This window comes from Nematostella vectensis, chromosome 12 (assembly GCF_932526225.1).
Source record: "Nematostella vectensis chromosome 12, jaNemVect1.1, whole genome shotgun sequence".
NCBI lineage: Eukaryota > Metazoa > Cnidaria > Anthozoa > Actiniaria > Edwardsiidae > Nematostella > Nematostella vectensis.
Genome location: NC_064045.1, coordinates 1,675,548 through 1,702,851, shown reverse-complemented (window position 1 = coordinate 1,702,851; position 27,304 = coordinate 1,675,548). Strand labels below are relative to the sequence as shown.

The window sequence follows — 27,304 nt, the reverse complement described above, 5'->3', positions numbered from 1 at the left end:
ACTTCTGTATACAACATTTGCAGTACGAATGGCCACACGATGTAAGGATGGGATCCTTGACCACAATGTGACATATAGCGCACATCGAGTCGTCGCTTGGTGGAGATAGGAACAGGGGCTCGTTTCTCAAAACACCCGAAAATTCTCGGGACCGAAAACGATTTATTCCTTAAACTTGAAAAGCTGGCTAATTTCTATAAAATTTATGGTTTCTAAATGTGTTGAAATAATGTCAAACATCGTATTTCAAAACAAAGATTCATGTAAAGGATGATTCTCTTTATAGATTTAGATCTTTCCCGAACTTCACGGGCTCGATATTTACATGGCTAAAAAGAAAGTTCTCGGGACCTTGCAGTAACCCGAAACTTTTCGGGTAACTTTAGCCCTATTTAGCGTAATCGTTTGAAATATGAACTAAATATGAATTTATAACTTTCTTAAGCCACATTTGTAAATTGTTTTTTCTAATATTTATTGTACATATATTTTTCTGAATTTTATTATTATTATTATTATTATTATTATTATTATTATTATTATTATTATTATTATTATTATTATTATTATTATTATTATTATTATTATTATTATTATTATTATATAAGATCAGCCTTTGGCTGCCTTCGTGGATCACGAACTGTCAAGAGGGTATCATGGGACTTAAAGAACTTTGACATTGACGTTTAAGTAGGCGAGGGAGCAATTACATAGATTAGAGCAATCAGATTGATTTTATTGTTGACTCTGATTTTTACTAAATGAGCGCCACTAGGATAATATATTATCTATTGGAATTTTTCTTATTATTATGTTAGCAATTAGTAGTACTTTTTCACATATCACTTGAAAATATACATGTAAATATTAAGTAATTTTAGGATGTTTCTAATTCACAATTGTTGCAAATGTATTATTATAGTGGTAATTAAAATTATTATTTTTATTAAAAAATTTTTATGTTATCATTTTTATTATTCAATTTTTATTATTTTTGTTATATTATTTCATCGTTCTCTTTTGTTTTGCTGTTTTTGTTTCTATTACGTTTGTTTTAAAGCCGCATTGCCACCAGTTTACTTCCGGAGGTCCGACGGAAACCTCAACCGTTAAAAGACAAAACAATCCATTAAAATCCGAGATATTCCACTCTAACTTATCTTTAGACAAGGGAGGGGAGGGTGCTCGTCATTTTTGACGGTTCCCAATTGACTGATCAAAATCTAAATTCTTGTATATTATATTAAAGCTTTTATCTCGATTGGTTAAGGAGAATAGACAGTTCAATCACTCTAGTCAATGACCCCTGGGGGAACATTTACAGTTTGTGTTTGTTCAAACCGTTGGCGGTTCTTTACAAATTCCATATATAATTTATAGTTCTTTTGCCAGGTGTTTTTACAGACTAACTCCTGTGAATTGTCAATGCATTCGCTTGTTTATATCCCGCTGTGGTCTCACCGCTAATTCACCAATCGCCGAAGGTGAGCGAGAGGGGAAAGAAAGAAACTTCTTCCTAAATTACTTGAACTCTGTGGCCGATCCGCCAAAAAAGTCTGCGAAGTTCCTTGAAAGATGTCAGCTTATCGTTATAAGAACAGCTATAGTGATGATCAAATGAGTCTAAGCGAGAAACAAGACGCGAAGTTTGACCGTTTCATCGCGGATATGAAGCCATTTGTGCTACGACTACCTCACAAACTCGGTAAGTCTTGAATTACTACACACATTCTTGTATCAAAGAGTGTTGGAATTGGTCATTGTAGCCTACAGTTGTCACCAAAAATGTTCATTTAGAGTTATCTGTTACTGCTTTATTTATTTCACAACATTTTTCTCGATGACGGACCATTAGTTTGACGTCGTGTATAAAATATCTCAACTCACGTCTTGTGTGAGAAAAGCTGTGATTTGTTTTGACGATGATCATAATATTGTGGTTTCTCTTTTTCGTTCTTATCATCCAGGGCGGGTTGAGTGAGTTCAGGTCCCACCTGTAACAACTAAAATTCAAGAAAAAGCATACATTTTTAATGCCCCAATATAATGATAATAATAATAATAATAATAATAATAATAATAATAAAAAAAACGACTTGTCTTACAACAAAATCAAAAAGTCTTAATATTAATCTTCCCGTAAATTTCAATTATTGAATAAACTTTCGACAGTGAATCTAGTAGATAAACAAATAAAGACGGACCTGTCCACTACTTTCACTAATTTTCAATCATTTACTTTTGCCCTTGTCAATTTAAGTAGACGTGCAGCACTAAGCGGAAGTTCAAGGTTTTGCAGTTTAAAAAAAACAAACAACCAGTCTTTTTACCAATTACCAGTCTTTTTACCAATTACCAAAAGATAATATCTTGATTTATTAAATTTGATGAGAGTCACTTAGAGTTCCGCTCTTTCTAGCTCTCACAGGTTGCGATGAAATAGCCTTTGAAAGTTAATGAGTGCAGGATTCCAATCTGAAACATTGAATTTCACGTTTTGTGAAAGATGCCGAAATACATGCTCTGTACTGTAGCTCTCATTCAAGCATTCAAATGGTGACAACTCTTATCTTGAATTTGTAGTTGTTCAAAGTTAATGAGAGTCGATGAGCCTATATAAGCTTAAAGTGAAGTAGTAGTATATACATATATATATATATATAGAATCAAAAAGCCCAAACTGTCGCGATCTTGTACCAGAACAATGAATACAATACTCCAAAAACTGGAAATCGACTCTGCCAAATTTTCTGTCCTGAAGAAGTCTTATTAAAGACGAAAATTTGGCAGAGTCGATTTCCAGTTTTTGTGTATTATATATATATATAATATATATATATATATATATATAATATATATAAAATGATGGTTGAAGGCTTTCATAGAAAGTGCTCAATACTCGAAAGTAGAGCGGTGTATAGTGTTGGTTTGAGAAAAATACAAACTACATAGGTTTCCCTACAGGTCTGTTTCGTGGTTGCCCACTCATCAGGGGATTTAATGAGAATATTCCTACCATCGTATATATACTATTAACATTGAAATTTACATAATAATAGACTGATAGTTTTAGCTAAGGCGGTAAGAGGAACAATAGCGAGTTACATTAAATATGCGGGGCGAAAACTAACAGTGCGGAACGTGTGAAAAATTGATAGCGCGAAAATTTAACGGTGACGGGATTAACAGTTCTAATTGTTTCGTAGCAGGGCTTTGTTTCTGTGGCGGCACGAGGACACGAGTTCATTGCGTTTATCTAGAGTTGATAGTTTGGGTTGGCAGATGATCGTCAGCTTTTCCTTGAGGCAGAGGTTGCAACGCTTAGTGGTACTGTTGTAGGCGGAGTGGGAAGAAAGAATGCGCCATGAAATAAAGTACTCAATCATGTTGTCCTTGAGAGTCCAGACGTGTTTGCTGAGTATATATATATATATATATATATAGTGTTGGTTTGAGAAAAATACAAACTACATAGGTTTCCCTACAGGTCTGTTTCGTGGTTGCCCACTCATCAGGGGATGAGTGGGCAACCACAATATATATATATATATATATATATATATATATATATATATATATAGAAAAGGGTTGTTGATAAGGTAAAACAAGGAATTTCCTAAAACATAGGGGAAAGCCAAACTTTTCCAAGGCTGTGCACTCAATTTCTAGCTTGAAAGGGAAGGAAAAAGGGATTAAGAAAGGCAAAGAAGTAAGTCATACTTAATAATGAGTTGATGTTTTGTCAATAGGAAGTCCTTTTTCAAAGTTTTGATAAAAGTCTGCAACTTAATATACTGTATTTCACCAGAATAACCACACACAAAAGTGTGATATTTTTCTTCACACAAATAAAATGGCTCTTTTTTACCAACTTCTAATTCATTTTACTGGCTATTTTAGTATTTTGAGTTATTGTAAGGTCGCATTTTTATGTTATTTTGGACTGGTGATTATTATTCTTTGATAATACGGAGTCTTTTTGTGTTTTTTTTTTCATTTAGTTTGAGAGAGAAAACTAAAAATAATATTTGTGTTAATGTTAGAGGAACTGCACGTTGATGGTTGCTTGTATTTTTCATCAAAAATACAGCTATGAGCATATTAGGAGAGTGTCTCAGGACATCATGAAGTCTTTTGGGGCATAATTGAGTGCTTTGCTTATGGATATTTGCAAGCAAAGGTGGATTCATGATGATTTTTTCTTGTTTTGCTTTGCCTGGATGAGAAAATAATTTTCTAATGAATCACCACAGCTCTCCTAAATGCTGTCTTTTCTGAAACCAAATTGATTCCAAAATTGTTTACACTGCTATTCTAGGTCTGTATGACCTGGAATTGATTTGTTTGGCTTCGGGGTGAAAAGACTTATAAAAAAACATCTGACTTTGGGGAGGGGAGTGTTGACTGGCCCTCCCCTCGTGAATTTTCCCTGGATCTCCCAGAATGCTTTTCAATCCGTAAAGGCATCTTCGTGGTTTTACAAGCCTTCAAGGAGTGGACATTGTGTTTTGAGGCCATGGAAATGAACCTGGAGGATCAGAATAAAGGTATCTATTTGTGTCTTGAGCTGTGTTTGCTGATCTCTCTCTCTTGTGTTGTATTTTGAGCATTTTATTGAGAGGGGTGATTCTGCTTTTCTTTCCTTGTTGGATTTGGAATTTGTCAAAGAACCTGTGCAATTATTTGGCTTAAGAGTAGTTGCCAACACCTTGGTTGGATGCATATCTTCAAGACCATTTATCCCTTAGACTAATGCCTGAGTATCTTCATCTTTTTGTGTTTATTTTGCATTTATGAATTTTTTGGGTTGTGGGTACAGTACTTCCCAAAGCCGGTACAGGCCGGTTGAGGGGTCAATGTGTTAAGTTTATTCAACTAATTTTCCATGTCCTTATCCTGAACTATTAGCAAAAATGCCCCCCTGGCACTCAACACAACCTATAAAATAGTGAACACCTATTGATCATGTGTGAAATGTTTTTCGATCTCTATCAAATAGTAAGTGAGAATTTAGATACTAAAACTTGAAGACAGGCTCTCCTTATTAACTTTTATGTGGCTTGTTACGTGAAATATTCCTTACCATTCCTTTTTTTCTCTATGAACATAGTTTGACTGTATTTTGCTGCAACCAGGGTTGTGTCAAGATTGCAAAACAAAAACCCTTTTCAAATAAATCCTGGGCATTTACTTAGATTTCAACATCAATTACAATGTGTTCTTGGTAGGGAAGTTTGTCCCTGTATACAGTCATTTAACAAAAGGTTGTCATCAACCGGCTTTGTGACTACTCGACAAGCCTGCATGTAAGCATGTGTAAAAACCACTGAAGCGCCTAGCTGCATATATAAGCCACCGCATAACTTCAGGCTTAGACGGTGTATAGAGACGGTGTAGCAGTGGCTAATATATGCAGTTTGGCGCTTCAGTGGTTTTTAGCCATGCTAACATGCGGGTTTGTCGAGTAGTCGCAAAGCCAGTTGATGCAGCTTTTGTCAAATGACTGTATATTAAAATGTTTTCTGTGGTCTATAGTTGCTATAAACATGTAACATATTAACCAATCTGCCAATACAGGAGAAAGAATGACTGAAGGATCACACATGAATTTTGTTGTTCTTATGGTCAACAACCTGATCATTTGGGAAAAAAAATGATAAGTTTATTGTTTTATAATGTGCTTTTCTCAAAATTTGGATTTAGGACTTTATATGAAAAGATGAGAAGATGATTTTGCCCCTTTAAACAGCATGTGCAAAGTTATGCAGAGTTAATGGCATAGTCCTTTTAAATGCTTTTCTTTTCATTACCATGTAATACCTCTGTCGACACATACATGGTGATACCTCACACATACATGGTTATACCTCACACATACATGGTAATACCTCACACATACATGGTAATACCTCACACATACATGGTTATGCCTCACATACATGGTAATACCTCACACATACATGGTGATACCTCACATACACATGGTAATACCTCACACATACATGGTAATACCTCACACATACATGGTAATATCTCACACATACATGGTTATGCCTCACATACATGGTAATACCTCATACATACATGGTGATACCTCACATACACAAGGTAATACCTCACACATACATGGTAATACCTCACACATACATGGTAATATCTCACACATACATGGTAATACCTCACACATACATGGTAATACCTCACACATACATGGTAATACCTCACATACACATGGTAATACCTCACACATACATGGTAATACCTCGCACATACATGGTAATATCTCACACATACATGGTAATACCTCACACATACATGGTAATACCTCACACACATGGTAATACCTCACACATACATGGTAATACCTCACACATACATGGTAATACCTCACACATACATGGTAATACCTCACACATACATGGTAATACCTCACACATACATGGTTATGCCTCACATACATGGTAATACCTCACACATACATGGTTATACCTCACACATACATGGTAATATGTCACACATACTTGGTAATACCTCACATATAATATACATGGTAATATCTCACACATACATGGTAATACCTCACACATACATGGTAATGATGATGAGATGAGAAGATGATTTTGCCCCTTTAAACAGCATGTGCAAAGTTATGCAGAGTTAATGGCATAGTCCTTTTAAATGTTTTTCTTTTCAGAGCGACAGAGGGTGGGTTTGTGGATCAAGAAGTTATGCGAAGCTCCAGGCCCCTCGCCATCAGCAAGGTAGAGCTTCATAATAATTTAATTTTATGGAGTCAACTTTGCTGCCTGTACTAACTTGTTCAAGCCTTTCCTAAATGCTATGTAGGAGAGCCCCAAAAATGTGCAAGGGGAGGAGGGGCTCTGATATCTTAGATAATTGATATTTGTAACTTCTGAGCTTCTATTTGTAACTTGAGAATGTTTTTTTGTTTTTCAGGAAAAACAGGAATCTCTATGCTCAACTTCTTCTGCACATGTTGAAGCGTGGCTTACTGGAGGATCCATTTACAAGGCGACCAGAATCAGGCAACCTACAGCCACTTCCATCATACATGGTAATACCTCCACATACATGGGAATACCTCACACATACATGGTAATACCTCCACATACATGGTAATACCTCACACATACATGGTAATACCTCACACATACATGGTAATACCTCACACATACATGGTAATACCTCACACATACATGGTAATACCTCACACATACATGGTAATACCTCCACATACATGGTAATACCCCACACATACATGGTAATACCTCACACATACATGGTAATACCTCACACATACATGGTAATACCTCACACATACATGGTAATACCTCACACACACATGGTAATACCTCACACACACATGGTAATACCTCACACATACATGGTAATACCTCACACATACATGGTAATACCTCACACATACATGGTAATACCTCACACATACATGGTAATACCTCACACATACATGGTAATACCTCCACATACATGGGAATACCTCACACATACATGGTAATACCTCCACATACATGGGAATACCTCACACATACATGGTAATACCTCACACATACATGGTAATACCTCACACATACATGGTAATACCTCACACATACATGGTAATACCTCACACATACATGGTAATACCTCACACATACATGGTAATACCTCACACATACATGGGAATACCTCACACATACATGGTAATACCTCACACATACATGGTAATACCTCACACATACATGGTAATACCTCACACATACATGGTAATACCTCACACATACATGGTAATACCTCACACATACATGGTAATATGTCACACATACATGGTAATACCTCACACATACATGGTAATACCTCCACATACATGGGAATACCTCACACATACATGGTAATACCTCACACATACATGGTAATACCTCACACATACATGGTAATACCTCACACATACATGGTAATATCTCACACATACATGGTAATACCTCGCAGATACATGGTAATACCTCACATACACATGGTAATACCTCACACATACATGGTAATACCTCACACATACATGGTAATACCTCACACATACATGGTAATACCTCACACATACATGGTAATTCCTCACATACATGGTAATACCTCACACATACATGGTAATACCTCACACATACATGGTAATACCTCACACATACATGGTAATACCTCACACATACATGGTAATATCTCACACATACATGGTAATACCCCGCACATACATGGTAATACCTCACACATACATGGTAATACCTCACACATACATGGTAATATGTCACACATACATGGTAATATGTCACACATACATGGTAATACCTCACACATACATGGTAATACCTCCACATACATGGGAATACCTCACACATACATGGTAATACCTCACACATACATGGTAATACCTCACACATACATGGTAATACCTCACACATACATGGTAATACCTCACACATACATGGTAATACCTCACACACACATGGTAATACCTCACACATACATGGTAATACCTCACACATACATGGTAATACCTCACACACACATGGTAATACCTCACACATACATGGTAATATCTCACACATACATGGTTATACCTCACACATACATGGTAATACCTCACACACACATGGTAATACCTCACACACACATGGTAATACCTCACACATACATGGTAATACCTCACACATACATGGTAATACCTCACACACACATGGTAATACCTCACACACACATGGTAATACCTCACACATACATGGTAATACCTCACACATACATGGTAATACCTCACACATACATGGTAATACCTCACACATACATGGTAATACCTCACACATACATGGTAATACCTCACACATACATGGTAATACCTCACACATACATGGTAATACCTGACACATACATGGTAATACCTTACACATACATGGTGATACCTCACACATACATGGGAATACCTCACACATACATGGTAATACCTCACACATACATGGTAATACCTCATACATACATGGTTATACCTCACACATACATGGTAATACCTCACACATACATGGTAATATCTCACACATACATGGTATTACCTCACACATACATGGTTATACCTCACACATACGTGGTAATACCTCACACATACGTGGTAATACCTCACACATACATGGTAATACCTCACACATACATGGTAATACCTCACACATACATGGTAATACCTCACACATACATGGTAATACTTCACACATACATGGTAATACTTCACACATACATGGTAATACCTTACACATACATGGTAATACCTTACACATACATGGTGATACCTCACACTCAGAACACTCTTTGTTGTTGGCATCATGAATTATGTGGCAAGAAATACATTTTGTGACCCATATTTTTTCAGTCTATCTACTTGGATGAACCAATTACAAACAAGAGTCCAAGTTACCATGACGATGAGAGTGTGAGTATTAGATGATGAGAGTGTGTGTACTAGATGATGAGAGTGTGAGGATTAGATGATGAGAGTGTGAGTATTAGGTGATGAGAGTGTGAGAACTATGGATGATTAGAGTGTGAGTATAAGATGATGAGAGTGTGAGTATTAGATGATGAAAGTGAGTATTAGTTGATCCACCCAGTAGTAAACTAAACGTCTGTATTAGACTAATATCCTGCCACTCCTATCTATTATTGATCAGCCCCTGCTATTTCTTTAATTTTCTCCTGTTATATGTAGGATGTGGGGAGTAGAGAACCTCCTGACTGGGTCAGAGACCTTGGCAGTTCCATAGGTGAGAGTTTACATCTACCTACCTACCTACCTACCTACCTACCTACCTACCTACCTACCTACCTACCTACCTACCTACCTACCTACCTACCTACCTACCTACCTACCTACCTACCTACCTACCTACCTACCTACCTACCTACCTACCTACCTACCCACCTACCCACCTACCCACCTACCCACCTACCCACCTACCTACCTACCTACCCACCCACCCACCCACCCACCCACCCACCCACCCACCCACCCACCCAGTAGCCAAGGGTCCAGTAAGATGGTACAGTTAGAATGTTTGATGTTGAGATAGCAACAGATGTTAAGAATGTGTGGTGTTGAGGTATAGAAGCATAACAGATGGTAATAGTATCTAATGTGTGGTGTTGAGGTATAGAAGCATAAAGGATGGTAATAGTATCTAATGTGTGGTGTTGAGGTATAGAAGCATAAAGGATGGTAATAGTATCTAATGTTTTTGTCTGTGTTTTTGTTTCTGCAGCTAGTAGTATGATGTCAGACAGCAGCGTTGCTCCACGTCCACGCAGGTATGGTATGTAGGATAAAAGAAGTAGTTTTAGGTAAGAAAGTCAATTAGTATGGTTGTTGCAATTCTGTTAATTTTGTTGGGATCAGTTTAGTAACGAACAATTACAGTAATCAAACTGTATACATAAACAATTGATTGTCAAAAGGGAACTACCTTCCACAAATGGTGTCCACCCGATCCCCTCTGCGCGATCCAACACCTACAGCACCTCCACCCGAGACCGCAGTAATTATGAGCCTTCCATGCCAAAGTTTGACCATGGAGTAAATGGCGAGGGTGACTATGGGGCACGCAACTCCTCAGGGGGGTTCCCTGAGGATGATGCTAGGACTTATGATGATGAACACCCGTACACACCTCCTGGGCGTCGTCAGGTGCCATCTGAGCCGTGGTATCACCACCCAGACTCTGGTTATCCATCAAGTTCACCGGTAAGCCCCGCCCCCTGCTGATATGGTTTGTCATAGCTGGCACATACATACGGCCCTGTGGCTGCCAAAAATGGGTAATTTTTTATTGAAGGATTGTCAGATGCTCTCCTTTTTCCATATGGTACTTATAACCAAAGCAAATTCTAGGTACATGCCTGTGTATTGGACAGCCCTTCTAGTCTAAGAATGAACACGTCAGCCATTCAATTGCACTTACAGTATTAACAATTATGCTTGATTAACATATCATGTTAGCTTGGTTATCCTTGAGCATGCTGAGGCATGTCCTTGCTATACTCACTGGATGTAAGTGAAGTGGATTGTGGATTGGCTAAGTTTCTTTTTTTCTTTGGCTAACTCTCTTTGTGGGTACCATCGTGCATGTCACGCAATAAAATTCATCAATATAAGGACAGTGAAGCGATCCTTGTGGCAAGTAACTGAATTAATTTTGTTTTTTAACAGACATCGAAATCCAACCATTATAATGGCTACTTGCCCAATTATTCCCGAGGTATGTCAGGTCATTAATGGATAATACTGAGGTATGTAATGGATAATACCGAGGTATGTCAGGTCATTAATGGATAATACTCAGGTATGTAATGGATAATACCGAGGTATGTCAGGTCATTAATGGATAATACTCAGGTATGTAATGGATAATACCGAGGTATGTCAGGTCATTAATGGATAATACTCAGGTATGTAATGGATAATACCGAGGTATGTCAGGTTATTATTGGTTAATGCTGAGGTATGTCAGGTCAATAATTGATAATACCGAAGTATGTCAGGTAATAATGGATAATTTTGAGGTATGTCAGGTCATTAATGGAAAATACTGAGGTATGTCATGTCAATAATGGATAATCCTGAGGTATGTCAGGTCAATAATGGATAATCCTGAGGTATGTCAGGTAATTAATGGATAGTCCTGAGGTATGTAAGGTAAAAAATGGATAGTCATGGTGTATGTCAGGTCATTAATGGATAGTCCTGAGGTATGTCAGGTCAAAAATGGATAGTCCTGAGGTATGTCAGGTCATTAATGGATAGTCTATAGGTATGTAAATTCATTAATGGATAGTCCTGAGGTATGTAAGGTAAAAAATGGATAGTCCTGGTGTATGTCAGGTCATTAATGGATAGTCCTGAGGTATGTCAGGTCAAAAATGGATAGTCCTGAGGTATGTCAGGTCATTAATGGATAGTCTATAGGTATGTAAATTCATTAATGGATAGTCCTGAGGTGTGTTGGTCATTAATGGAATGTTTTGAGGTGTGTAGTTCATTGATGGATAGTCCTGAGGTGTGTTAGGTCATTAATGGATAGTTCTGAGTTGTGTAGGTCATTAATGGATAGTTCTGAGGTATGTAAGGTCATTAATGGATAGTTCTGAGTTGTGTAGGTCATTAATGAATAATACTGGGGTATGTCAGGTCATTAATGGATACTCCTGAGTTATGTCAGGTCAATAATGGATAATACCGAGGTATGTCATGTCAATAATGGATAATCCTCAGGTATGTCATGTCAATAATGGATAATACTGAGGTATGTCAGGTCAATAATGGATAATACCGAAGTATGTCATGTCAATGATGGATAGTCCTGAGGTATGTCAGGTCAAAAATGGATAGTACTGAGGTATGTCAGGTCATTAATGGATAGTCTTGAGGTATGTAAGTTCATTAATGGATAGTCTTGAGGTGTGTTGGTCCATTAATGGAAAGTTTTGAGGTATGTAGTTCATTGTAGGATAGTCCTGAGGTGTGTTAGGTGATTAATTGATAGTTCTGAGGTACTGTATTTCAGGTCATTAATGAATAATCCTGAGGTGTGTAGGTCATTAATGGATAGTTCTGAGGTGTGTAGGTCATTAATGGATAATCCTGAGGTGTGTAGGTCATTAATGGATAGTTCTGAGGTGTGTAGGTCAATAATGGATAATCCTGAGGTGTGTAGGTCATTAATGGATAATCCTGAGGTGTGTATGTCAATAATGGATAATCCTGAGGTGTGTAGGTCATTAATGGATAGCTCTGAAGTGTGTAGGTTATTAATGGATAGTCCTGAGGTGTGTAGGTCATTAATGGATAGTAAGACCCCCAACTTTTCTAAAGGGTATCTTTCTTTTGATCCTAGGTGTGAATATGGCATTACAAGAAGATGCAAGCTTAACAAACAAGGTCAATGAGCGTGAGGTGGGTACCAATACTTAACAAAAGTAAAAAAGTTGAATGTCTGAATTAGTCTCCTTTGTAGGGCTGAAAAAGGCTGCACGGGAGCCTATGAATGTAGATGACTGATTTATATTGATGATCTTGTTTTAAAACTCTCATATTTTAGGTAGAGTTGAAAGTTAAAATGGTTGAAGCGAAATTCCATGAGGAGAAGCTCAAGCTTCAACAGCAGCATGACGTGGCTGTACAAAAGGTGGGAGTATTATGCACTTTTGTTACCCTATATTTAGCACAGTATTGATAAAACCTTCACAGTAACAGCGAAAACGGCCCTTTCATTGATGAATGTCGAAAAGGGGCATGTGTATGCTTGTACTTGTAAATGTAATAGAATTTGAAAAAGGTGTGTAAAAAAAAAACTTAAAATATTCCTGTTTCTCCGTGAAATGAATTGTTGTTTGTGGACCATCTAGTGGTTTTCGTGCAATTTCAAAGTTTGAAATGTACAGCCTGCACCAAAACCTTAAAGTACCATCTTCAATCTATTTCAATCTGCAGAGATGCAAACTACCATATTGTATCTGAAAGATTAAAGGTATTTTTTTAATAAACCTGGATGGTTATTTTTGTTTTATTTTCCAACATTGCTAGCAACACCTTGTTTAGCTGGCGCTGACATGATGCTTGAGATATGGTATTTGTCTCTATTCTGAGACATGGTATTTATCTCTATCTTGAGACATGGTATTTATCTCTATCTTGAGACATGGTATTTATCTCTATCTTGAGACATGGTATTTATCTCTATCTTGAGACATGGTATTTATCTCTATGTTGAGACATGGTATTTATCTCTATCTTGAGACATGGTATTTATCTCTATGTTGAGACATGGTATTTATCTCTATCTTGAGACATGGTATTTATCTCTATCTTGAGACATGGTATTTATCTCTATCTTGAGACATGGTATTTATCTCTATCTTGAGACATGGTATTTATCTCTATGTTGAGACATGGTATTTATCTCTATCTTGAGACATGGTATTTATCTCTATGTTGAGACATGGTATTTATCTCTATCTTGAGACATGGTATTTATCTCTATCTTGAGACATGGTATTTATCTCTATCTTGAGACATGGTATTTATCTCTATCTTTAGGCATGGTATTTATCTCTATATTGAGACATGGTATTTATCTCTATGTTGAGACATGGTATTTATCTCTATGTTGAGACATGGTATTTATCTCTATCTTGAGACATGGTATTTATCTCTATATTGAGACATGGTATTTATCTCTATATTGAGACATGGTATTTATCTCTATCTTGAGACATGGTAATTATCTCTATCTTGAGACATGGTATTTGTCTCTATCTTGAGACATGGTATTTTTCTCTATCTTGAGATATGGTATTTGTCTCTATTCTGAGACATGGTATTTATCTCTATATTGAGACATGGTATTTATCTCTATCTTGAGACATGGTATTTATCTCTATCTTGAGACATGGTATTTATCTCTATTCTGAGACATGGTATTTATCTCTATTCTGAGACATGGTATTTATCTCTATCTTGAGATATGGTATTTGTCTCTATTCTGAGACATGGTATTTATCTCTATCTTGAGACATGGTATTTATCTCTATCTTGAGACATGGTAATTATCTCTATCTTGAGACATGGTATTTGTCTCTATCTTGAGACATGGTATTTTTCTCTATCTTGAGATATGGTATTTGTCTCTATTCTGAGACATGGTATTTATCTCTATATTGAGACATGGTATTTATCTCTATCTTGAGACATGGTATTTATCTCTATCTTGAGACATGGTATTTATCTCTATCTTGAGACATGGTATTTATCTCTATCTTGAGACATGGTATTTATCTCTATCTTTAGGCATGGTATTTATCTCTATCTTTAGGCATGGTATTTATCTCTATATTGAGACATGGTATTTATCTCTATGTTGAGACATGGTATTTATCTCTATCTTGAGACATGGTATTTATCTCTATCTTGAGACATGGTATTTATCTCTATATTGAGACATGGTATTTATCTCTATATTGAGACATGGTATTTATCTCTATCTTGAGACATGGTATTTATCTCTATCTTGAGACATGGTATTTATCTCTATTCTGAGACATGGTATTTATATCTATCTTGAGACATGGTATTTATCTCTATCTTGAGACATGGTATTTGTCTCTATTCTGAGACATGGTATTTATCTCTATCTTGAGACATGGTATTTATCTCTATCTTGAGACATGGTATTTATCTCTATCTTGAGACATGGTATTTATCTCTATTCTGAGACATGGTATTTATCTCTATCTTGAGACATGGTATTTATCTCTATCTTGAGACATGGTATTTGTCTCTATCTTGAGACATGGTATTTATCTCTATATTGAGACATGGTATTTATCTCTATCTTGAGACATGGTATTTATCTCTATCTTGAGACATGGTATTTATCTCTATTCTGAGACATGGTATTTATCTCTATCTTGAGACATGGTATTTATCTCTATCTTGAGACATGGTATTTGTCTCTATCTTGAGACATGGTATTTATCTCTATATTGAGACATGGTATTTATCTCTATGTTGAGACATGGTATTTATCTCTATCTTGAGACATGGTATTTATCTCTATTCTGAGACATGGTATTTATCTCTATCTTGAGACATGGTATTTATCTCTATTCTGAGACATGGTATTTATCTCTATCTTGAGAAATGGTATTTGTCTCTATTTTGAGACATGGTATTTATCTCTATTCTGAGACATGGTATTTATCTCAGCTATGATGAAACATAAAGACCATTTTTTGTTATTCCGCTTCTAGATTCTGGACCGGAAGAACATGGAGCTTGAAGAGATCAAGGCACATTATCGAAACAAAGTCACAGAGATGGAGACGACCATTAAGAAACACGAACGAAAAAGTGAGTTGGTCTAGACAATGACTATGAGAAATCTCAATAACTTTCACATTTTCCAACATTGCTAGCAACACCTCACTTAGCTGTCAGTGACAACAAATGGTGTAGGTCTCTATCATGAGACATGGTATTTATCTCTATGTTGAGACATGGTACTATCACTATGTTGAGACATGGTATTTATCTCTATCTCGAGACATGGTATTAATCTCTATCTTAAGACATGGTACTTATCTCTGTCTTGAGACATGCTGGTATTTTTCTTTACCTTGGGACAAGAAAAATGCTTTAATTTTTTTTGGCAACAACATGTTTATGGAGAAAAACATGTACCAAAGGCTCCAAACGTCACTCATTCACTCATTCAGTCGAAGGTTAACAGGACAAAAGTTGTTGTCGCCACTTCGTAGTGAAGCTTGGAACTGTTTGTACCTAGGGGACACAAGGGTACACCAGGCATTATTTACCTAGGGTACACAAGGGTACACCAGGCATTATTTACCTAGGGGACACAAGGGTACACCAGGCATTATTTACCTAGGGTACACAAGGGTACACCAGGCATTATTTACCTAGGGTACACAAGGGTACACCAGGCATTATTTACCTAGGGTACACCAGGCATTATTTACCTAGGGTACACAAGGGTACACCAGGCATTATTTACCTAGGGGACACAAGGGTACACCAGGCATTATTTACCTAGGGGACACAAGGGTACACCAGGCATTATTTACCTAGGGGACACAAGGGTACACCAGGCATTATTTACCTAGGGGACACAAGGGTACACCAGGCATTATTTACCTAGGGGACACAAGGGTACACCAGGCATTATTTACCTAGGGTACACAAGGGTACACCAGGCATTATTTACCTAGGGGACACAAGGGTACACCAGGCATTATTTACCTAGGGTACACAAGGGTAGACTAGGCATTATTTACCCAGGGGACACAAGGGGACACCAGGCATTATTTACCTAGGGGACACAAGGGTACACCAGGCATTATTTACCTAGGGGACACAAGGGTACACCAGGCATTATTTACCTAGGGGACACAAGGGTACACCAGGCATTATTTACCTAGGGGACACAAGGGTACACCAGGCATTATTTACCTAGGGGACACAAGGGTACACCAGGCATTATTTACCTAGGGGACACAAGGGTACACCAGGCATTATTTACCTAGGGGACACAAGGGTAGACCAGGCATTATTTACCTAGGGTACACAAGGGTACACCAGTCATTATTTACCTAGGGTACACCAGGCATTATTTACCTAGGGGACACAAGGGTACACCAGGCATTATTTACCTAGGGGACACAAGGGTACACCAGGCATTATTTACCTAGGGTACACAAGGGTACACCAGGCATTATTTACCTAGGGGACACAAGGGTACACCAGGCATTATTTACCTAGGGTACACAAGGGTACACCAGGCATTATTTACCTAGGGGACACAACGGTACACCAGGCATTATTTACCTAGGGGACACAAGGGTAGACCAGGCATTATTTACCTAGGGTACACAAGGGTACACCAGGCATTATTTACCTAGGGTACACCAGGCATTATTTACCTAGGGGACACAAGGGTACACCAGGCATTATTTACCTAGGGGACACCAGGCATTATTTACCTAGAAGACACAAGGGTACACCAGGCAGTATTTATCTAGGATACACAAGGGTACACCAGGCATTATTTACCTAGGGGACACAAGGGTACACCAGGCATTATTTACCTAGGGGACACAAGGGTACACCAGGCATTATTTACCTAGGGGACACAAGGGTACACCAGGCATTATTTACCTAGGGGACACAAGGGTACACCAGGCATTATTTACCTAGGGGACACAAGGGTACACCAGGCATTATTTACCTAGGGGACACAAGGGTACACCAGGCATTATTTACCTAGGGGACACAAGGGTACACCAGGCATTATTTACCTAGGGGACACAAGGTATTATTTACCTAGGGGACACAAGTTGTTATGTACCTACTGGACACAAGGTGTTATGTAACTAGGGGACACAAGATACTTACACAGATGTGTTGGATAAAAGGTATTATATATCTTCTGTTCTCATAGTCTCTTCAATGACAAGAGAATCCAGCACTTTAAAGGAACAGAAAGACAAGCAGATCAACGAGCTAAAAAGTCTGGTGGAGCAATCTGGAGAGAACGCTCAGCACGACTATGAGAAGAAGGTAAAAAGGCCAATCCAGAACATTCACAAACCCTTTGAGTTTTTTAAGCTGCAAGTACAAATTAATTGTAAAGTATAAAGATATTCACCACGAAATCAGAGAAAACCTCTTGAAATGCTGCAAACCCTTGATGGGGCTTGCAATTGAATACAGGGTTAAGCATGTTTGTCCCAAGGCATCGGCTTAGTTGCAGGCTAAATTATGGCTGGTGAACACAAGTACTTATTCATAAACAAGTAGACTGCTAGCAGAGCTTTCTTCCCGTTTGTCTCCAACATCTAGCATCCATGTGAGATGGGAAGCCGCCATGGAATCCCAAGGAGCATGCGCACTAGCTACCCTTCAGTTTGTTTAATGTAGTCACATGGCTTGGCTGGTTAAGAACCGGTTAGGAATGTTGACAATTCCTATGGTCAAAATTATCTTGCGCAAGTTCAACGGGATTCAAGAGTGGCTTTCCATTGATGTTTCTCCTGGAGACACAAATGAGGACGCGAAAGAACAGATATCGTGCAAGGCTAAGTGAACTAATATAAACAAACAGGAAGAAAAGTCTGCTAGCAGGGAACCATTGCTAGATAACTCCCTTCTATACATAACTACTCAAGGCAATTATCTATTCAAAGCGATTTTACATTACTGTGGTGATGAGAAAAGCTTCATTTCATGCAACAACAGCTGAATGACAAGATCGCCGAATTCGAGCAGGAAAAATTTGAGATGCAGAAACAGCATACCAACAACATCCAGGAATTACTGGACGAAACCAACCAGAGATTACAAAAAATGGAGACAGAGTACAACCAGCAGACGACTGCCACAGTAAGGATCTCCCTGCCTTTCTAACAAAGCAACTGGGTACAATAAACAGACATGTGCTACACTAAAGAATTGGGTCAACTTGCCCCATCTCTCCCTTCTCCTCCTCCCTTTTTCCCCCGCATTTTTTTACCACGCCCCATAGCACAATCTGTCAGACATCATTACAGTAAAATGGGCCATTTTTCCTTCTCCTACACTCAGCTTTGACCTTTTCCGCACCCCCTTCCCTTCTGCATCCTCCTCTTTCTCCCTGCCTTCCTGACAAAGCAACGGTACAATAAGCAGACATGTTCCTCAGTAAAAATGAACTTAATCCTATACCTTTTTCTACCCTGCCTCTTCTGGTTCTCCCTCCGAGTAAGTACGCAGCTGCTTTGTCTCCTATTATCTTTGCTCTACAACGGAGTTCTTTTGTCTATATTCTTCTTGTTCTTTGTGCGGATATTGTTCATTTGCCCAATCATCGAACGAAACAAACCTTTACCTTTCTAGTGCGGAAGGCACGATAGACCTAGACTCCAAACGTTTACCTTTCTAGTGGAGAAGTCACGATAGACCTAGACACCAAACCTTTACCTTTCTAGTGCGGAAGGCACCATAGACATAGACTCCAAACCTTCACCTTTCTAGTGCGGAAGGCACAATAGATCTAGACTCCAAACCTTTACCTTTCTAGTGCGGAAGGCACGATAGACCTAGACTTCAAACCTTTACCTTTCAAGTGCGGAAGGCACGATAGACCTAGACTCCAAACCTTTACCTTTCTAGTGTGGAAGGCACAATAGACCTAGACTTCAAACCTTTACCTTTCAAGTGCGGAAGGCACGATAGACCTAGACTCCAAATTAAGTGCCCCTGTGTGTTTATTGTTAGTAAGCCTTGTCATTGAGGGTGGTCACTGCCAGAGGGTTTATTCCATCCCCACTGGCTCTTTTATGTAGCATCAATTTAGGGTAGTGCAGCCTGAAAAGATGGGGCTTATTGTCCTGATCAGAGAAGACAACCTTATGCCTTTGCGTCTTCTAGGGTCTTGTTATTCGTGAGCTTGAAGGACGAGTTCATCAGCTAACTCAGGAATCTGAGGCTCTTCAAGAGTCCAGGACGAAACTCGCCAAAGAGAAGGTGAGCCTTGTGCGTTTTTGGGAAAACCATGTAGCCACTAGTGTATAAATCCTCTGAGACTAGTATAAACCAAGTAGCCACTAGTGTATAAATCCTGTGAGACTGGTATAAACCAAGTAGCCACTAGTGTATAAATCCTGTGAGACTAGTATAAACCACGTAGCCACTAGTGTATAAATCCTGTGAGACTAGTATAAACCAAGTAGCCACTAGTGTATAAATCCTGTGAGACTAGAATAAACCACGTAACCACTAGTGTATAAATCCTCTGAGACTAGTATAAACCGCATAGCCACTAGTGTATAAATCCTCGGAGACTAGCATAAACCACGTAGCCACTAGTGTATAAATCCTCTGAGACTAGTATAAACCACGTAGCCACTAGTGTATAAATCCTCTGAGACTAGTATAAACCACATAGCCACTAGTGTATAAATCCTCTGAGACAAGTATAAACCACATAGCCACTAGTGTATAAATCCTCTGAGACTAGTATAAACCACATAGCCACTAGTGTATAAATCCTCTGAGACTAGTATAAACCACGTAGCCACTAGTGTATTAATCCTCTGAGACTAGTGTAAACCACATAGCCACTAGTGTATAAATCCTCTGAGACTAGTATAAACCACGTAGCCACTAGTGTATAAATCATCTGAGACTAGTATAAACCACGTAGCCACTAGTGTATAAATCCTCTGAGACTTGTATAACCACGTAGCTACTAGTGTATAAATCCTCTGAGACTAGTATAAACGATGTAGCCACTATGTATAACTCCTCTGAGACTAGTATAAACCACATAGCCACTAGTGTATAAATCCTCTGAGACAAGTATAAACCACATAGCCACTAGTGTATAAATCCTCTGAGACTAGTATAAACCACATAGCCACTAGTGTATAAATCCTCTGAGACTAGTATAAACCACGTAGCCACTAGTGTATTAATCCTCTGAGACTAGTGTAAACCACATAGCCACTAGTGTATAAATCCTCTGAGACTAGTATAAACCACGTAGCCACTAGTGTATAAATCATCTGAGACTAGTATAAACCACGTAGCCACTAGTGTATAAATCCTCTGAGACTTGTATAACCACATAGGCACTAGTGTATAAATCCTCTGAGACTAGTATAAACCATGTAGCCACTAGTGTATAAATCCTCTGAGACTAGTATAAACCATGTAGCCACTATGTATAACTCCTCTGAGACTAGTATAAACCACATAGCCACTAGTGTATAAATCCTCTGAGACCAGTATATACCGCATAGCCACTAGTGTATAAATCCTCTGAGACTTGTATAAACCATGCAGCCACTAGTGTATAAATCCTCTGAGACAAGTATAAACCATGTAGCCACTAATCTATAAATTCTCTGAGACTAGTATAAACCGCATAGCCACTAGTGTATAAATCCTCTGAGACTAGTGTAAACCACATAGCCACTAGTGTATAAATCCTGAGACTAGTATAAACCATGTAGCCTCTAGTGTATAACTCCTCTGAGACTAGTATATACCGCATAGCCACTAGTGTATAAATCCTCTGAGACTAGTATAAACCACATAGCCACTAGTGTATAAATCCTCTGAGACTAGTGTAAACCACGTAGCCACTAGTGTATAAATCCTCTGAGACTAGTATATACCGCATAGCCACTAGTGTATAAATCCTCTGAGACTAGTATATACCGCATAGCCACTAGTGTATAAATCCTCTGAGACTAGTGTAAACCACATAGCCACTAGTGTATAAATCCTCTGAGACAAGTATAGACCACATAGCCACTAGTGTATAAATCCTCTAAAACTAGTATAAACCACGTAGCCACTAGTGTATAAATCCTCTGAGACTAGTATAAACCACATAGCCACTAGTGTATAAATCCTCTGAGACTAGTATAAACCACATAGCCACTAGTGTATAAATCCTCTGAGATTAGTATAAACCATGTAGCCACTATGTATAACTCCTCTGAGACTAGTATAAACCACATAGCCACTAGTGTATAAATCCTCTGAGACTAGTATATACCGCATAGCCACTAGTGTATAAATCCTCTGAGACAAGTATAAACGATGTAGCTACTAGTGTATAAATCCTCTGAGACAAGTATTAACCACGTAGCCACTAGTGTATAAATCCTCTGAGACTTGTATAAACCATGCAGCCACTAGTGTATAAATCCTCTGAGACAAGTATAAACCATGTAGCCACTAATCTATAAATTCTCTGAGACTAGTATAAAGCAATATTATGTTTATTTATATAGCGCTTTTACAGAATCAATCTTTTGTAAGCGCTTCACATTTTGAGTCCGAATAGTCATTATGAATTGTCCATCCTTGGGCTGAGGAAGACAAGCTTTTAGTAAGCACACATACGAACAACAAGTCAAATTCTGGGCCGAGAAACAGATAGTTGCTCCCTGTGTTGCGACCAAGAATAAAATCTATGCCAGCAGAGGTGAGAGGCCTCATGTGCTGACACACTGGGCCACCTGTGGTGAGAGGCCTCATACCCTGATAGGCTAACACACTAGGCCACCTGTGGTGAGAGGCCTCATACCTGGATAGGCTAACACACTGGGCCACCTGTGGTGAGAGGCCCCATACCTGGATAGTCTAACACACTGGGCCACCTGTGGCGAGAGGCCTCATACCCTGATAGGCTAAAACACTGGGCCACCTGTGTTGAGAGGCTTCATACCCTGATAGGCTAACACACTGGGCCACCTGTGGTGAGAGGCCTCATACCCTGATAGGCTAACACACTGGGCCACCTGTGGTGAGAGGCTTCATACCTGGATAGGCTAACACACTGGGCCACCTGTGGTGAGAGGCCTCATACCCAGATAGGCTAACACCTGTGATATCCTGAAGATAGTATTTCCTGACGATTGTCTTCTCTGTTTCTGTTCCCCTTCTTTCAGGAAGAACTTACCGATAAGCTAGCCTATCACACCAAAGAGTTACAGAGTGCAAGATCTACGTGAGTTATTTTCCATTGAAAAGATTTGATGCAATTAGGTTCTAGTAGTTTAATGCACTGTTTCACCCCAGGTTGTCGAAGCTAGAACGTGACCATGGTCGCTTGATGAACGATCACCAGTCATCAATACAGCAGCTTCAGAAAAAAACAGACTCCACCATTGAACTTATGAAACAGGAGCACTCAGCCGCAGCATCTCGGGTAAGATAATGTAATGGTAAGGATTGTAATGACATCTCTTGCAAGATAATGTAATGGTAAGGATTGTAATGACATCTCTTGCAAGATAATTTAAAGGTAAGTAATGTAAAGACATCTCTTTCAAGATAATGTAATGGTAAGGATTGTAATGACATCTCTTGCAAGAGAATGTGATGGTAAGGATTGTAATGACATCTCTTGCAAGATAATTTAAAGGAAGTAATGTAAAGACATCTCTTCCAAGATAATGTAATGGTAAGGATTGTAATGACATCTCTTGCAAGATAATGTAAAGGTAAGTATTGTTATGACATCTCTTGCAAGATAATGTAATGGTAAGGATTGTAATGACATCTCTTGCAAGATAATGTAAAGGTAAGTATTGTAATGACATCTCTTGCAAGATAATGTGATGGTAAGGATTGTAATGACATCTCTTGCAAGATAATGTAATGGTAAGGATTGTAATGACATCTCTTGCAAGATAATGTAATGGTAGGGATTGTAAGACATCTCTTGCAAGAAAATGTAATGGTAAGGATTGTAAGACATTTCTTGCAAGATAATGTAATGGTAAGGGTTGTCATGACATCTCTTGCAAGATAATGTTATGGTAAGGATTGTAATGACATCTCTTGCAAAATAATGTAGTGGTAGTGTTATGGCATGAAAAGTATTATGGTGGTATTTGTTTTGTGAATTATGATAATGATGAGACAAGAGCATGAGCTAGGTGGTAATGATGATTACGATAGAGGTAGAATGCTGTTGAGGGTCATAATGTTGTTCATGAATATGGTGATTATGATGAATATGATTATAGTGATGACGTAAATGATGATGATGCCATTGTTAAGAAAGATTATTACGATGCTTTATATGCTGATAAAGAAGCCTGCTTATATTGCCTCACCAAATGTAGAGATTACTATTGTTAAGCTGTGGTCTTGTCAGTCTTCAGATACTATCTCAGAGCTGGAGGCCCAAGTGAGTCAACTGAAGCAGGCACTGCAGGACTCGGAATATCAGCGACAGAAGCAGGCCCGGGTATGTCTCTGTGCTGGTGGGATTAGCTTGCCATGCTTTGGCCAAGTAGTCCCTGTATAGCTTGGGTGGCGCTTAGGGTATAGGGGTAGTTGAGCACCCATGCTTGGTGTAATAGGGATAAAGTCCCTGAGCTCCTTGAGTAACGCTAATGTCACCTATGGTGGGGGTAATGGATTTGCCCTTATGGGAGCAGGTACTAACTAGATCTTTCCCCATTGTTGGTGTAGCGGGAGCAGGTACTAACTAGATCTTTCCCCATTGTTGGTGTAGCGGGAGCAGGTACTAACTAGATCTTTCCCCATTGTTGGTGTAGCGGGAGCAGGTACTAACTAGATCTTTTCCCATTGTTGGTGTAACGGGAACAGTTACTAACTAGATCTTTCCCCATTGTTGGTGTAGCGGGAGCAGGTACTAACTAGATCTTTCCCCATTGTTGGTGTTACGGGAACAGTTACTAACTAGATCTTTCCCCATTGTTGGTGTAACGGGAACAGTTACTAACTAGATCTTTCCCCATTGTTGGTGTAGCGGGAGCAGGTACTAACTAGATCTTTTCCCATTAATGGTGTAACGGGAACAGTTACTAACTAGATCTTTCCCCATTGTTGGTGTAACGGGAACAGTTACTAACTAGATCTTTCCCCATTGTTGGTGTAGCGGGAGCAGGTACTAACTAGATCTTTCCCCATTGTTGGTGTTACGGGAACAGTTACTAACTAGATCTTTCCCCATTGTTGGTGTAACGGGAACAGTTACTAACTAGATCTTTCCCCATTGTTGGTGTAGCGGGAGCAGGTACTAACTAGATCCCATTGTTGGTTTATCGAGAGGAAAAACTAATTAGATATTTCCGCATTGTCAGTGTAATGGGAGAACGTATTTATTGGTTAGGCCACACACTGTTGGTGTAATGGGAGTACAAAGTAATAAGCCATTTTGTTCTCATGGTTGGCGCAATGGGAGTACAAAGTAATAAGCCATTTTGTTCTCATGGTTGGTGTAATGGGAGGACGTACTAATTGGATTGGTCACCTATCTTTGGTGTAACGGGAGGAGGTCTATCTTGTTGTAACGGGAGGGGGTCTATCTTGGTGTAACGGGAGGAGGTCTATTTTGGTGTAACGGGAGGGGGTCTATCTTGGTGTAACGGGAGGAGGTCTATCTTGGTGTAACGGGAGGGGGTCTATCTTGGTGTAACGGGAGGGGGTCTATCTTGGTGTAACGGGAGGGGGTCTATCTTGGTGTAACGGGAGGGGGTCTATCTTGGTGTAACGGGAGGGGGTCTATCTTGGTGTAACGGGAGGAGGTCTATCTTGGTGTAACGGGAGGAGGTCTATCTTGAAGCCTTAGTGTGATGGTGGCATGATGTCTCGTTTCGATTGTTGTCACCATGAACTATAAAATTTTAGGCATTGTAGCGTAAACAGGAATTATTATTATTATTATTATTATTATTATTATTATTATTATTATTATTATTATTATTATTATTATATACTGTTACTGTTATTGTTATTGTTATTATTATTGTTACTGTTACTGTTATTGTTATTGTTATTATTTTGCACTTCTACCATCAATTCGAGGGACTTTCAGGGCAGAATCAAGAATTTTTATAAAATTGTGCATTTAGGAAGGTTATCTTGGTTCATTTGCAGGACATGGAATCAAGCGGTCAGCAGGAGAAGCTGAGCCTCGAGCACCTCTATGATAAAAAGGTGCATATCGTCAAAATCCTTTTCAATGGCGATCAAGCGAGTTACCGAGACACTTTCAATAGAATAATGATAACGTATTTGACTTCATTCGTGGATGGCAATTTGATAAAAAGTGGTGTATTTTCAAATATAACTAATAGTGACTGATCGACAGTTTAATACAATCTTCGTCTATAGAGGGTCACAATATAACATATCACAATCCATTACAATCTTCGTCTATGGAGGGTCACAATATAACATATCACAATCCATTACAATCTTCGTCTATGGAGGGTCACAATATAACATATCACAATCCATTACAATCTTCGTCTATGGAGGGTCACAATATAACATATCACAATCCATTACAATCTTCGTCTATGGAGGGTCACAATATAACATATCACAATCCATTACAATCTTCGTCTATGGAGGGTCACAATATAACATATCAAAATCCATTACAATCTTCGTCTATGGAGGGTCACAATATAACATATCACAATCCATTACAATCTTCGTCTATGGAGGGTCACAATATAACATATCACAATCCATTACAATCTTCGTCTATGGAGGGTCACAATATAACATATCAAAATCCATTACAATCTCCGTCTATAGAGGGTCACAATATAACATCAAAATACATTACAATCTTCGTCTACGGAGGGTCACAATATAACATATCACAATCCATTACAATCTTCGTCTATGGAGAGTCACAATATAACATATCACAATCCATTACAATCTTCGTCTATGGAGGGTCACAATATAACATATCAAAATCCATTACAATCTTCGTCTATGGAGGGTCACAATATAACATATCACAATCCATTACAATCTTCGTCTATGGAGGGTCACAATATAACATATCACAATCCATTACAATCTTCGTCTATGGAGGGTCACAATATAACATATCACAATCCATTACAATCTTCGTCTTTGGAGGGTCACAATATAACATATCACAATCCATTACAATCTTCGTCTATGGAGGGTCACAATATAACATATCAAAATCCATTACAATTTCCGTCTATGGAGGGTCACAATATAACATATCACAATCCATTACAATCTTCGTCTATGGAGGGTCACAATATAACATATCACAATCCATTACAATCTTCGTCTATGGAGGGTCACAATATAACATATCACAATCCATTACAATCTTCGTCTATGGAGGGTCACAATATAACATACACAATTCATTACAATCTT

At 38.5% G+C, this 27,304-nt stretch overlaps 1 protein-coding gene across 1 annotated transcript in view; it reads left to right on the top strand.

Annotated features, from left to right (window-relative positions):
- The first annotated feature begins 1,310 nt into the window (after positions 1-1,310).
- Positions 1,311-27,304, top strand: part of LOC5502884 (centrosomal protein of 112 kDa) — a 42,081-nt gene continuing 16,087 nt past the window's right edge. The window contains exons 1-18 of the mRNA XM_032371183.2: positions 1,311-1,705; positions 6,695-6,761; positions 6,958-7,075; positions 9,422-9,481; positions 9,758-9,812; positions 10,308-10,353; positions 10,501-10,786; positions 11,252-11,300; positions 12,936-12,994; positions 13,140-13,226; positions 15,850-15,949; positions 18,057-18,175; positions 18,854-18,997; positions 20,024-20,119; positions 23,059-23,117; positions 23,189-23,318; positions 24,273-24,365; positions 26,024-26,083. Coding sequence (XP_032227074.1) covers positions 1,576-1,705; positions 6,695-6,761; positions 6,958-7,075; positions 9,422-9,481; positions 9,758-9,812; positions 10,308-10,353; positions 10,501-10,786; positions 11,252-11,300; positions 12,936-12,994; positions 13,140-13,226; positions 15,850-15,949; positions 18,057-18,175; positions 18,854-18,997; positions 20,024-20,119; positions 23,059-23,117; positions 23,189-23,318; positions 24,273-24,365; positions 26,024-26,083 — 1,758 coding nt within the window. The 5' untranslated portion in view covers positions 1,311-1,575. The remainder of the gene's footprint in view (positions 1,706-6,694; positions 6,762-6,957; positions 7,076-9,421; positions 9,482-9,757; positions 9,813-10,307; positions 10,354-10,500; positions 10,787-11,251; positions 11,301-12,935; positions 12,995-13,139; positions 13,227-15,849; positions 15,950-18,056; positions 18,176-18,853; positions 18,998-20,023; positions 20,120-23,058; positions 23,118-23,188; positions 23,319-24,272; positions 24,366-26,023; positions 26,084-27,304) is intronic.